Raw genomic sequence first — 12,837 nt, 5'->3', positions numbered from 1 at the left:
AGGGAAAAATGGGTTTAACTTTAAAAAAAATATATATATTTATAGCAAAAAGAACGTTAAATTTTATAAACTAGATTTATCTTTCTCTATTTAAATATATATATATATATATCATAATTTAAATAATTATTTTTTGAAATGACAGTTTTATCAATAGATAATTTATTTTACTATGAGAATTGGTTTGAGATCAATAAATAAAAATTAAATATATAATTAAAGACTTAAAAAACGGTAAAACTAAAAATAAAAAAATAAAATATTAACTATCACTTTAGTTATTACTCAATTTGGGTTGAATTGGGCTTGAAACCAGCCATTTATAAGCCTAAGATATTATTAGGTAAATTTTAAAATTTTATATCATATTAAACAAATTTAGGAGTGATTAATGTATAAAACATATTTTGAAAAATAAATTCATAAGTAAAAAAGAATAATAATAATTAAAAGCAGCCGGATCTGATCGTCGCAAGCTATTCCCACAGCAGTGAAGCTGAGTCGAGCCATTCTTCAATTCACGAAACATGGCCACTGATGCCCCGTCGGAGGATTCAACTCCGGCCGCTGATGGCTTTATCGCCAGCGACCCACTGTCGAGCCCGTTCGGCTCCCTCAACGACCTCTGCTACGAGCTCTCGTCTCTCCAAGAGCTCGCCACTCGAGGCTCATGGCGTTCCATTCTCGACAAGGTCTCTCGCGCCCGCAAGCTCTCTCTCCTCCAAAAGCCCCACGAACACCTATGCTATTTCTCCTACAACGTCCTGGCTCTCATCAAGCTCCGTCGATACGGCGACGTTTCGGAGGAGCTGGCATCGCTGGAGGATCTCGATCACTCCATCTACCAGTACGAATCACACCCTGATGTGTACCCCGGCCGGTCTGGTTCCATGATTCCGTTCGCTCTCCGGTGGATCCATGCCGAGATTCCGTTGAAATTGGGGAAGCGCCAGGAAACCCTAGATCGGTTGTATACGCTGCTCGATTTTGCGCGGACGAGGGTGGATGAGAAAGGGTCGAGGGGGCTGGGGGTTTCTGCGGATGTGTGGAAGAGGAGGGAGGTTTTTGTGGTGAATTCGATAATCGGGCACCATTTGAGTCACAAGGAATTTGGTGTGTGTGTGAGTTTGATCAGGCAGTTACTGAGCGGCAGATGTCGCGATGATCCGGCGCTGGTGTCGAAGCTCGGCTGCATTCAGCTGCAGATTGGGGATTTGGAGGGGGCGAAGGCGTCGTTCGAACTGGTAGAGAAGATGGGTAAGGAAGAGAGATTAGGTTCATTGAGCGAAATTGAGTTCAAGAACCTTGTGAATCGGAATAAGGCGCTGGTTTACTTAGTGGGAAAAGATTATGTGTCTGCAGTGAGGGAGTACGAGGAGTGCATTGAGAGGGATGGTTCGGATGTTGTGGCTATCAATAACAAAGCTCTGTGCTTGATGTATTTGAGGGACTTATCGGATTCGATCAAGGTGTTGGAGAATGCCCTCGAAAGGGTTCCTACAGTAGCTCTGAATGAGACTCTTGTGGTTAATTTGTGTAGCATGTATGAGTTGGCCTATGTTAATCATTCTGATATTAAGAGGACGCTGAGCAATTGGATTGCTCGAGTTGCTCCTGATGATTTTGATTCATCTTGTACTCGAATATGAGGTATTCTTTCTTCAGAATTGGCACCCTTCCTTTTTGGGCTTGATTTATCTACATGTTTTATACATTGTCAAATCTGTTTCTCTGGTAATAACTAATAATTGATGGTTTTGAGATGAGAGATTTGGATATATATGATTTGATGGAGATGATGTTCATATTTCAGTTTAATCTTTAGTCTGAATGACTCATTTTTGTTGTATGGGATGAGTTTGGTATCTAACTAGGATTCAATTTTGTCATTATGGACTGGCAATTTGCCACCTTAGATTATACTACTAGTTTCCTAATTGCATCTTGAAATCATGAAATTCTAACATGTTATACATAGTGAGCCTAAACTTCTTGGTATACATCTTAAATTCTTGCCTCTGCACATTTTTATTTCAATTATTGAATGTCTGTCCTTATCCGTCAGCCTAAAGTTTTGAAAAGGTTGTGAACTCGTTATAAGTATTTCCTATAAGGGTCCTGTGGCCTGATTTGATTCAGACAAAGGGTGTAAGAAAGAAGAGAGGAAGGACCAAAGGAGGAAGGCTAAAAAAGATGTGGACTGAGTTGGTGAGAATTGACATGTAGGCATATGATTTAGGAGGCTTTGGACATTGGTAGAGATGAATGGTGAATGATTTATATAGACAATCCTGAGTTGTGTGAATTCAGGCCTTGTGAGTGATATGCATTAATGCAAGTGACTGAAGTGCTTGACAAAATTTGTTCTATCATTAATCTTTTATGTTTAGTTGTGCATCTGATAGAGAGGCTTGGGTGATGACTACTTGGGAGGTCTTAAGCGGGCAGGTTGTTTGGAACGAGATAGTTTCAAGATTGGGAGTTACATAGAATCAAAGAGTTGCTTATGAGGCTTCAAGTGCTTGGGAAGTGCAGTGAGGACGCAGATAAGCTGATTTGGAAGGCTAGCAAGAGCGGGAACTTGTTGTTTAAATCTTTCTATTCTTCCCTAGAATCGGGTGGAGTGTCTTTTTCCTCAAAGGTAGTGTGGGGCTTTTGGGTGTCTTTCAAAGTGAGCTTTTTTTTTTTTTTGCTTAGGAGGCTGTATGGGAAAGCTTACCAACCCTAGATCAACTTAAGAGAAGAGGTTGACTGTTGGCTAATGATTGTTATTTATGCTATGTTGCATGGGTCCAGGTATGAATGTTGGATTTGGGTATGTGCCTCTTACACAACTCAAATTAGGATACAAGGACTTGGCTAAAAAGGATCCAGAAAAGGGGATATGGTTACCAGGACATGACATAATGAAAGAAAAATCAATTAAAAATAAATTGAAAATGAAGATATCCTTTTAAAAAGCTCTCATATTTTCCCTCTAATCCCCCCCGCCCCCCCTTTTTTTTTTTTTTTTTTCTCATATTGCTAATTATTCTCACAAAAATTTACTTTTCGGCCAACTCTTCTTTTTCTATAATATAATTACTAAGAAAGTTGAAAAAATAAAAGGATATCAATAAAAAAATCAAATAATCACACTCGAAGTAAAATTCGAATATTTGATAACGATCCCATATCCACACCCTTGTCATGTCATATCGAGATAGCTAAGTTAGGTCAGATTGGAGGATCCAGGTATCATAGTGTTTATATATGAGTTCAACAAAACCAATTAATCATATGCTAATCCATTGTGAAAAGTCAAGGGGTCTTTGGCATTTTTTATTTTCTCTATTTGGCCCTTTTTTAGGCCATTTTTTCTGTGAAAGATTTGCTAAAAGGATGACATGAGAGTTTTGTTAGCAAAAATAGAAAGAGATTTAGAGGACAAACCTTCTTTGCTTGTTTTGGATTCTTTGGCAAAAGAGGAACTGAAGATACTTTGATGGAATTCAATGGTGAGATCAAGTGCTAAAGGACACTCTTATCTGCGCCCTATTCCAATGGACTTGCCAACATATTCAAGATGGACCTCTTTTCTTGTTAGATTTTATTTATCAGTTTAGTTAGTGGGACAGTGTTTTGTGTGCATGTTTGAGGTGGTTTGTTTGTTGTTTTGGCATCCTTTGTATACCTCCCCTGTACTTGGGGTGCAACACCCGCTCTTTGATTGATGTCTTTTATATATTCTTGTTTGTGTATCAAAAAAAAAAAAATGTTTAGCTGTGCCTTACGGATTCGGGAGATTCAATAATAGAAAACCACTGAACTTTTTAACCATGGGTTTCTAGCATGGTGGCTCAATTTGGATCAAGTCATCAGAGTCTTGATAGCAGCTTATAATAATTATAAGCTAAGCATGAAAGTGAAGCCGACCAGAATGTTGCAATATGTGATTACCAGCTATACCAGACATTAACATCGCTGTACAGAGCCTGATAAGGATGTTAGGTGCTTTAACATTACAAAGTGGATGGATGGTGACTCTCCAATCCATTGATAGGTTAGGGTAGGGAGTGATACGGTGGGTTGGGTCTTGAGGATTAATCTTGTAACCTAAAGAAAACCATAGGAGTGCAAAGAAAAATCTCCAATTGTTTTGTGATTGCAGCTTTTGAACACAGAAAGTTTCTGTTATGGTGGAGGCCAAGGCAGAACAGCTGAAGGGGGCTTAAACAGACAATGCACCCCAATCAAATGTGATGCCTCAGCTATGCGAGTAAGCTTCTACTCTAATCCCCTTTTTGTTGGTATTTTGATGAAGGAAGCAGAGAGGCTTCTACAAAGAATGCGATGCGGTGTCAATTATTTAGAGCCTGTTTGATAGTAATTTTAGAAAACGTTTTTAACATTTTTAATATTTGAAAATTTTTATCATTCAAGTGTTAAAAAATGTAGAAATGTTTTCTTGAATTACTGTCAAACACACTTTAAAAGTTCGTTTGGGAGTAATTCTAGAAAACATTTTTAGTATTTCTAACACTTAAATGATAAAAATTTTCAAGTATTAAAAATATTAAAAACATTTTTTAGAATTACTATCAAATGAACTCTTAGTCTATTTTGTTAATAAGGAGATCATGAATTAGACTGTAGAGGAACCTGGAAGCATCTTATTTGAACTGTCTGCAGCTTCCAGCAATGGGGACCCATGCGTACATATTCACTTTACAGGTTACGCAACCCTCTACTTCAAATTGAGGGGCTCTAAATAAGTTTTCCATTCCAATTCTTTATAGCATGTTTCTGTTCTAATTCTGTAGTATGCCTCCGCTTAGACATTGATGATTTTATAGTATGGCGTGCAGGAAAATATTCGGCTTTTGCAGAAAAATAAAAATGTGAAAGAAACATAGCAAGAAATCTAACCGAGTAATATAATATATCTGAAAGATTTGTTCAAAGACTGCAATTACCACATTTAGCTGGGTGCCAAAGGTGCCACCCAGTTAGGCATGACTAAATCTTTTGCTGCTAAAACCTCAAACATCAGTCGAGAGAAGTTTGGCAAGAGAGGGGCAATCAGACAAGTACTTTGGTGGGATATCTGAAAGTCTCGAGCACCCATCTCCCATGCCAATCCTGATGGTAAGGTGGGTTATAAAAACATTTTGCCTCAGCCGAACGTCATCGTTTTGCATAATCCCCTGTCAGTGAGAGACGCCTTGGGGAGGTAGGTACACCTACTCGAAGTATATTATACCATATCACATCTAGAAACCTTGTGTTTCAGCACATTAACATCAACCCCATAGAGAGAATTAAAAAAGGGGGAAAACATAGATAGGCTACGTTGTGGTCTGGACATTCTTCTCATGTTATTTCATGCTTTTAAAAATAGAAAATGGACGAATTTCGGAGGCTTATTTTAAGAAAAAAGTGATTGAAACTGATTAAAAAAAATAACATACTAAATTTTTTTTACTACTTTAAATTTTAAAAGACACAAGACAAGATTGATATTTTTTTTTTTGAAGTATTGTTATATTTTACATAAAAGTTACAATTTTTTTTTTTTAAATATAAAAAGATCAACACTAAATGTAGAGTACGTCTGGGAGTGTTTGTATTTTTAGAAGAATCGAAAAATCAAACACCTAATATTTTTTAAGTGTTTAGTTTTCAAATTTTTAGAAATATTTTTTAAATTTTATCAAATACCTAATATTTTTTAAAAAATAATTTTTAGATTAAAAAATCATTCTTAAAATCATTACTAAATAGAAGTTTACATTTTTTTTCAGTTTTTGTTTTCAAAGAAAACATAAATTAGGATATGAAAACATATATAAAAATAGAAAAAGTGAAAACATTATTCTATCGTTTTTTTTTCTTAATTTTTAAGGGAAAATTATTTTAAAAAATATTGAAAGTGAAATAGGGAATAAAATCATATAAGATGAATATGAATATTATAAATATCAAAGAATTATTAATTTAAAATGTGATCTTATATATATGTGAAATAGAATATTATTTATTAGATTATAACTATGAGGGTAGCTAAGTTGGTTCCGTGTTAGGTTTGCTCTTCAATGGTTATCAGTTTGAATCCTCTAGGGGTCATTATGTGGGATTAATAAATTATTTTAAATAAAAAATATAACAAAAAATAAATAAATCTAATATAATAATAATATCACAAACAAGTATCATACAAAAATAATAATACTATCATTTTTAATAATATCTCTCATACCATCACACATGTATATTGTAAAAATAATTTTATTTTATATTTTCACCATTTTCTATCCTAATAAAAAACTCAAAATGAAACATAATTCAGACTATAAGGGAGACAGCGCTGAAAGGGTAAGTCGGATGATGAAAGGACCCACTACCTTCCTGTCTTGAAAGGGGACCAAAGGAGAGCAGCCTCCTCCAACAACCCTGGTCTCCACCAACCCCGCTCATCTTGTGAAACACTCCCTCACTATATTATAAGGTAACTATAGTTGGCTGCTTCATTGGAAACTTCGAATCCGATTCACCAAACATCGATGGCAGCCTCCTCTTTCACTACTTTCACCCCTAAACCCACTCGCCTATGCTTCGCAGATCAATCTATAGGATCGGAGTGCTTCAGATCCGTCTCTTTTCCCTCTCGTTTTCACAGTCTCAAGTAAGTCTGTTTTTTTTCTTCCTGCTTCCCTTCATTTCAATTTACTTTTCTCATTCCTTTCTTTGAAGTTTCTTTAATTCTAACGTTATGGTCTGTTTGGTTGCTGAGAAACTGGAGGAAAATGAAAGAGGGAAAGGGTGATCGATACTTCGTGAACCCAAGGGCTCAAAATTTTGAAGTTATCAATTCTCGTTTCCCTCTCGTTTTCAACAGCACAACGGAGCTTTAGATGAGTCTTGTTTGTTTGCTTTCTGGAAACTATGAATTTGCTGTTAAATTCATTTTTTTTTGTAATGATCCTTTATGTGGCGCATAGGGTTTGAATGAACCTGTTTTGTTTTTACTATTTGTTTGGCATCACATTTCTTTTAAGATATGGTGTTTAAAACGCGTTTTGGCAGTAGAAATGAAAATGATTTTTTCAGAAATATTTTCATTCCTTTCGAATCCACAACAAGCATTAATCTAGCCCAACAAATTTAAAAACAAAAAATAGAAAAAAAGAGATTCAAGTACAAATGAATGCAACCAAGTACAAGGAAATGAGAGAATGAGATTTGCGAACTCATTTCCTTTGGAATTGTGACCACTCGATTGGGAGCACTTTTTGTTGTGGTACGGAAAATAGAAAAACCCTATCGTGTATTATAATTTTTAATGTTACCTAAACCATACCCATTTTCAAAATTGCCTTTTTTGAAAGTAGTTCTTCAAAAGCAGGCATTTATGTCATTTTTTTTTTCCTGATTTTCAAAAGCAAAAAGAGTTCTGACTTTTTGGATATTGAAATTGGGGGACTGTTCTTGGTTTAATGTGAGGAAATTAGGCACTTCCTGGTTCCTTCTTAGCATCTTGGAAGTTCTTTTCTCAGCTTTGGAAGCAAGAACTTTGGAAAAATGGTGAAGCAAGAAGTAATAGAAGATGGGAACTTGGGTTTGGAATGCATTATGAGAGCTTTATTTTTTGCTTTCTTTTGAATGAAATAAGAAGCGTTTTATGTTGAGAGCAAAAAATTTGATTGCCTTTATATTTTATGGACCTTCGCCAACAAACCACCATAGTTGTTGCTAGACTCATCACTACGCTACAGGAATTATAGGCATTCAACCCAAAACTGGTCTGCCACCATCCTTTTGGGATTGCAGGACAACCATAACAATCTTTTTTTCAGCATTATCGCTTCAATTGTCTTTTCTACCTTAACTGCCATTGCTCACAGTTGCCACCACACTTAATTTTCCAGCACTTCCCACCGCTGCTATTGCCTTTTCCACCACCACCATTGTTAATGTTGCTAATTCCACTCTTGCACCTACTTTCATGTTTTTCTCGGTCAAATATCATTTTTGATACTGTTTAACAATACAAACTTTCAATTCTTGCTTTTAAGGAAGGCAAAAAAGAAACACTACTTTTCTTGCTTCTTAAAAGGACTTTACAAGAGCATAATAAATGGTGGCAGAGGGTTCAATTAATACCTTTACACTTTTGTGCCTTGATCTATAACAATATATCTAACTTCCTGGTTGCTTGAAATTACTGTGGTCATGTTGAAATGTCAATTGCTTTTCATTTGTAATTGATTAGCTTACCCCTGGTTCTATTTGAAGATTTGGCCTTAGTTTAAGTGCTGCTACATGTCCTACATAGGTAACATTGTTTTGCCCTCCCTGTTGGGATTTGAACCTGGAACTTCCCATATCCCCTTCCCAACATTTTGCTACTTGGCCAGGCCTCAAGGGCAACTGCAGGTGCCACCAAGCCATTGACCCTAAATATTATATTTTCTGTTTTCTCCTTTCTATGTTTTGGAACACCTATTGCTTTCTGATTCATATCTGTGCTGATAGATCCTTGGAGTCTACAAGACAAGTACAGTCATCTAGATTAGATGTTATAGTAAGGGCAGGGGGCACATCTGAGAAAATGGAGGTTGATATCTCACTGAGTCCCAGAGTAAATTCTGTAAAGCCTTCTAAAACAGTAGCTATTACTGACCAAGCAACTGCTCTTGTACAAGCTGGAGTCCCTGTTATACGATTAGCAGCTGGAGAACCTGATTTTGATACTCCAGCTGTGATAGCTGAGGTTTTCTTTTTGACCTTTTTCAATTTAATCTCTTTTGGTCTGTGGCTAATGTGTTTACCTATACTTACACCACTGATACTATCTGTTCTTCTCTTCTGATATTTTTGAAAATGTTAGGCTGGGATAAATGCAATTCGTGAAGGTTACACAAGGTACACTCCAAATGCGGGTACTTTGGAAGTCCGTTCAGCAATTTGTCATAAGTTGAAGGGTTAGTTTGCTATATGTGGGGTGTTTCTATCTATTAATTATCTATTCTGAAATGCAGAGATAATGGTTCTAACGGTTACTACTATTTTGACAGAGGAAAATGGGCTCTCATATACACCTGATGAGATTTTGGTTAGTAATGGAGCCAAACAGTCTATTCTTCAAGCAGTGCTTGCAGTTTGCTCCCCAGGAGATGAGGTGAAGTAGCTCATACCTTCATAATCATCATTAGATTTAAAAATGCTGTTAGTCTGCTCAACTATTCTTTTGGCTCTTTCCTATCTGAGTTTATTGGGCTGAACTACGAAGTACCTTCATTTGGATGTTGTGTAGTGAATACCTTTCCTCTTCCATTGTTCAGCTCTGACTTTAATTAGACAAAATTATAAGTCCATAAAGCTACCATTTTCCTTCCAATAAATAAATAAATAAATAAAGCTATCAAACTGTTTATCTACTAGATCATCTTCTGTTTGATTGAAATTTACAACTTGTGGAGTCATGACAAAAAGTAGTTGTGGTATCATTGTGCCATCGGGACTTTATGCTCTATTTAATTTGGTATGAACAAAATCCAATGTGTTAGTTAAATCATAGAGAGCTGGTGATTTGTAAATTTTGCAAGTGATAGTAATCATCTGCACCTACCCTGCCTGTACCTTAACACAATAAAATACACGAACATGCACTAATAGCAAAATAAATTATCCTGTTAGCACGTGTCAAGAAAGATGTTAGCATATGGGAATTTTGTCCCTCCCAATCTACATCTGTTGGAAACATGGCCTGCTGTAATTCATCTCTGAACTGCATTTCATACAGGTATCAGTTCTAAGAGATGCCTACTTTATATGTGAAACAAACTGTGGCAAAAACCAATGACTCAATTTGCTGATGTTTTGCTGACATTGCTATCCACAATCTGTTCAGGCCATTCACTTAAATTGCCAGCATGATGGCAATTTGAAGTCCATTAGCCCTCCTCCATGTGTCAAAACTTGCATATTGGCACGTTTCTACCTTTTTTTCTTCTTCTGTCTTTTTTTTTTAAGTCGATATTTTTTGAAGGAAAATCTTATGCATACTCACCAAAGTCATGTTCTTGGCAATATAGATTAGGGGCTACTAGTTGTGCTATTGTCTGGATTCTTTTTATCTGCAAATATGGTTCTCATTTATTGACTAGCCTTTGTTCTTCAGGTTATAATTCCAGCTCCATTCTGGGTGAGTTACCCAGAAATGGCAAGACTGGCAGATGCAACACCTGTCATTCTTCCAACACTTATCTCTGAAAATTTTCTCCTAGATCCAAAGTTTCTTGAGTCCAAACTCACTGAAAAGTCAAGATTGCTGATTCTATGTTCTCCATCCAACCCAACCGGATCAGTTTACTCCAGGAAACTGCTTGAAGAGATTGCTCAGATTGTAGCAAGGCACCCCAGGCTTCTGGTAAGAATGAATGAACTTGAACCTCAACAGTGAGATCTGCACTTGAACATGCCAAACTCAGCTGACATTACCTAAAATTTCTTTTTTCTGTCATATTCAGGTTTTGTCTGATGAAATATATGAACATATTATTTATGCACCAGCAACTCATACAAGCTTTGCAGCTTTGCCAGGCATGTGGGAGAGGACTTTGACAGTCAATGGGTTTTCTAAGGTTAGTTATATTCATTCAAGTATTTCCTTGTGACATAGATTTCATATTCTCCTTTTTGGATAGTTCTACTTTCAATCTTTCATATATTCATGAGTGATACGTGTCAAGTGTTGGCCTCATCTTGTGGATTGACATTTATAGGGTGGCTAATTTGTAGGCCTTCGCAATGACTGGCTGGCGGCTTGGGTATCTTGCTGGTCCTAAACACTTTGTTGCTGCATGTGGAAAGATTCAGAGTCAGGTATATTACATCTATACCACACCTATCACTTTCCAATGGGAAAGCTCTATTCAGCATGCATCTTGTGTCCCTCATTAAGGCATCACGTCACAAGCGATGCTAGGTGGATCGTGAATTGAATTGAACATACACGTACGGTTTACCAGCCATGTCTATTGTGATCGCTGGATAAATATTTTGTCTATGTGTTCACTCTATATGTTTCTGAATATGAAATATTGTTCTATGCTCTGCTTGCATTTTTTGTGTTGATTAAAGTGGATTGTATTGAGAATTTAATCTATCAAGTGTTCATAAAATTATAAGTGTGTCTGAAACAAGTCTTGTAGTCTGGATGCAGTAGTTAAATTGAAAAGAGGGGGGGGGTGTGGTTGGGTCTTTTCCATGTACATGCCATTTATAAGGGGATATCAACACAATTAGCAATTCTGAACCTCATAAATATGTGTTATCTGTGGATGGTTGTACTTTTAGGGCTCATCATTGAGGTTCTGAAAGTGGATTTCGTGGGAGTGAGGAACAGAAGGGGGTAGATGACTGGTGAAATAAATAGAAATTTAAGATTTAACTCCAGCATTGTTTTTAATGTGCTGAAACTGTGGGTGACTCATTTTGTGGGTTGATATGACTTGTTGATTTATTTTTGTGATGATTCTTTCATTTTTTCTCTTTTAAATCATATGGAGAAAAATCAATTTATATTAACTTCTACTGCAATTGGATATTTCGACATGCTCATTTCAATAGTGGATGGACACCTCAAACCATGTCCTTGCACTTTAAATGGCTAGGTCTTTCTGATTCCTATGTTGTGTTCTTCCAGTTCACTTCAGGTGCCAGTAGCATATCTCAGAAAGCAGCAGTTGCTGCATTGGGAATGGGCTATGCTGGTGGGGAAGCTGTTTCCACAATGGTAAAAGCATTCAGGGAACGGCGAGATTTCTTGGTTAAAAGCTTTGGAGAACTGGAGGGTGTCAAGATATCAGAGCCCCAGGTACCAGCTCTTTTTGTTTAGTCTTAAGAGTAACATACCCCAATTATCAGCTTGCTTTGCTGTTCACACTTGTACTTCTGCTCCCACTATTATCCCAAACTTCTAATCCTCTGTACTTTCTCATTTGCAGGGAGCTTTTTACCTCTTTCTTGACTTCAGCTCTTACTATGGGGCAGAGGCTGAAGGTTTTGGTATAATTGAGAATTCAGAGTCCCTCTGCCGATATCTGCTGGACCAGGCCCAGGTAAGCTCATGGAAAACAAAAAACAGAAAGAGAGAAACAATGGTTGATTAATTCATTAGGAGGCACATCAGCACTAGTTAGTAATTAGGTTATGGATGTTGGTTGCAGGTTGCCCTTGTCCCAGGGGATGCATTTGGAGACGACAAGTGCATTCGCATATCCTATGCTGCATCCCTCTCCACCCTACATGCAGCCGTGGAGAGAATTAAGAAAGCAGTTGTTCCTCTTTGGCCTCCTGTCCCTGTCTAATTTTAGGTAGCAACTATTTCAAACCTTTGTGGCTGTTGCTCTTCTTTTGGGATCCCAAAATGTGTTTTCTGTACTATTTATTTAAATAAAAATGCAAGCTTCCCTCAGTTCTATCCATTTGTTTTCGATCAGGATTACTTCGTACTGAAATCATAGTGAGGCTGCAATTCATGAATGTTTCTGCAAATTTTATTATTAAGCCTGATCAAATTCTCTACATGTTTAGATTCTGAATAGTGTTGCCTTCTTTCTTTTGGTTTGGAAGAGACCAAAGAGGTACCCATCAAACTTTGTGATTGTTGAGAGTGCATGATAAATTATAAACCATTGGATGGGAGTAGAAACAGTAAGATCAAATATAAGTAGCGAAACTAAGGTGGATTGCAATGGGTTCAAAATATACACAACATGCAATTTGATTGGTCATACTTTTTGGATATGTACCAAATTAGATTGTTGGCAAGCCTTTTTGTTTTTCCTTCAG

General features: G+C 36.8%; 2 protein-coding genes across 4 annotated transcripts; both read left to right on the top strand.

Annotated features, from left to right (window-relative positions):
* Positions 1–429: 429 nt before the first annotated feature.
* LOC100264688 (uncharacterized) lies at positions 430–1,768 on the top strand. Its single transcript, XM_002281484.4, has one exon. It carries the CDS (start codon positions 528–530, stop codon positions 1,647–1,649), a length of 1,122 nt encoding a protein of 373 aa, XP_002281520.1. The 5' UTR covers positions 430–527; the 3' UTR covers positions 1,650–1,768.
* Positions 1,769–6,196: 4,428 nt separating this feature from the next.
* LOC100245826 (bifunctional aspartate aminotransferase and glutamate/aspartate-prephenate aminotransferase) lies at positions 6,197–12,460 on the top strand. Of its 3 annotated transcripts, none has more exons than XM_019221300.2 (11): positions 6,197–6,664; positions 8,315–8,415; positions 8,515–8,752; positions 8,870–8,963; positions 9,057–9,160; positions 10,163–10,411; positions 10,512–10,625; positions 10,783–10,866; positions 11,690–11,860; positions 11,991–12,104; positions 12,213–12,460. In XM_019221300.2, exons 1-11 carry the CDS (start codon positions 6,590–6,592, stop codon positions 12,351–12,353), a joined length of 1,485 nt encoding a protein of 494 aa, XP_019076845.1. In that variant the 5' UTR covers positions 6,197–6,589; the 3' UTR covers positions 12,354–12,460. The 3 variants fall into 3 exon arrangements, with proteins under 3 accessions (XP_019076845.1, XP_002277000.2, XP_010652828.1); XM_010654526.3 differs by lacking the exon at positions 8,315–8,415 and having other exon boundaries at positions 6,371–6,487; positions 6,601–6,664; XM_002276964.4 differs by lacking the exon at positions 8,315–8,415.
* The last annotated feature ends 377 nt before the right edge of the window (positions 12,461–12,837 follow it).

The sequence above is a fragment of the Vitis vinifera genome, chromosome 7 (genome assembly GCF_030704535.1).
Source record: "Vitis vinifera cultivar Pinot Noir 40024 chromosome 7, ASM3070453v1".
NCBI classification, from domain to species: Eukaryota; Viridiplantae; Streptophyta; class Magnoliopsida; order Vitales; family Vitaceae; genus Vitis; species Vitis vinifera.
Note: the sequence above shows the minus strand (reverse complement) of the source record. Positions and strands in the feature narration are given on the sequence as shown.

Bases quoted from the DNA above. Each gene is read 5' to 3' on its own strand.
- LOC100245826 (XM_019221300.2), top strand. From the start codon at position 6,590: ATGCTTCGCAGATCAATCTATAGGATCGGAGTGCTTCAGATCCGTCTC. The intron at 8,964-9,056 runs GTTAGTTTGCTA...CTATTTTGACAG, and splicing joins AATTTGTCATAAGTTGAAGG to AGGAAAATGGGCTCTCATAT. The intron at 10,412-10,511 runs GTAAGAATGAAT...TGTCATATTCAG, and splicing joins CAAGGCACCCCAGGCTTCTG to GTTTTGTCTGATGAAATATA.
- LOC100264688 (XM_002281484.4), top strand. From the start codon at position 528: ATGGCCACTGATGCCCCGTCGGAGGATTCAACTCCGGCCGCTGATGGC.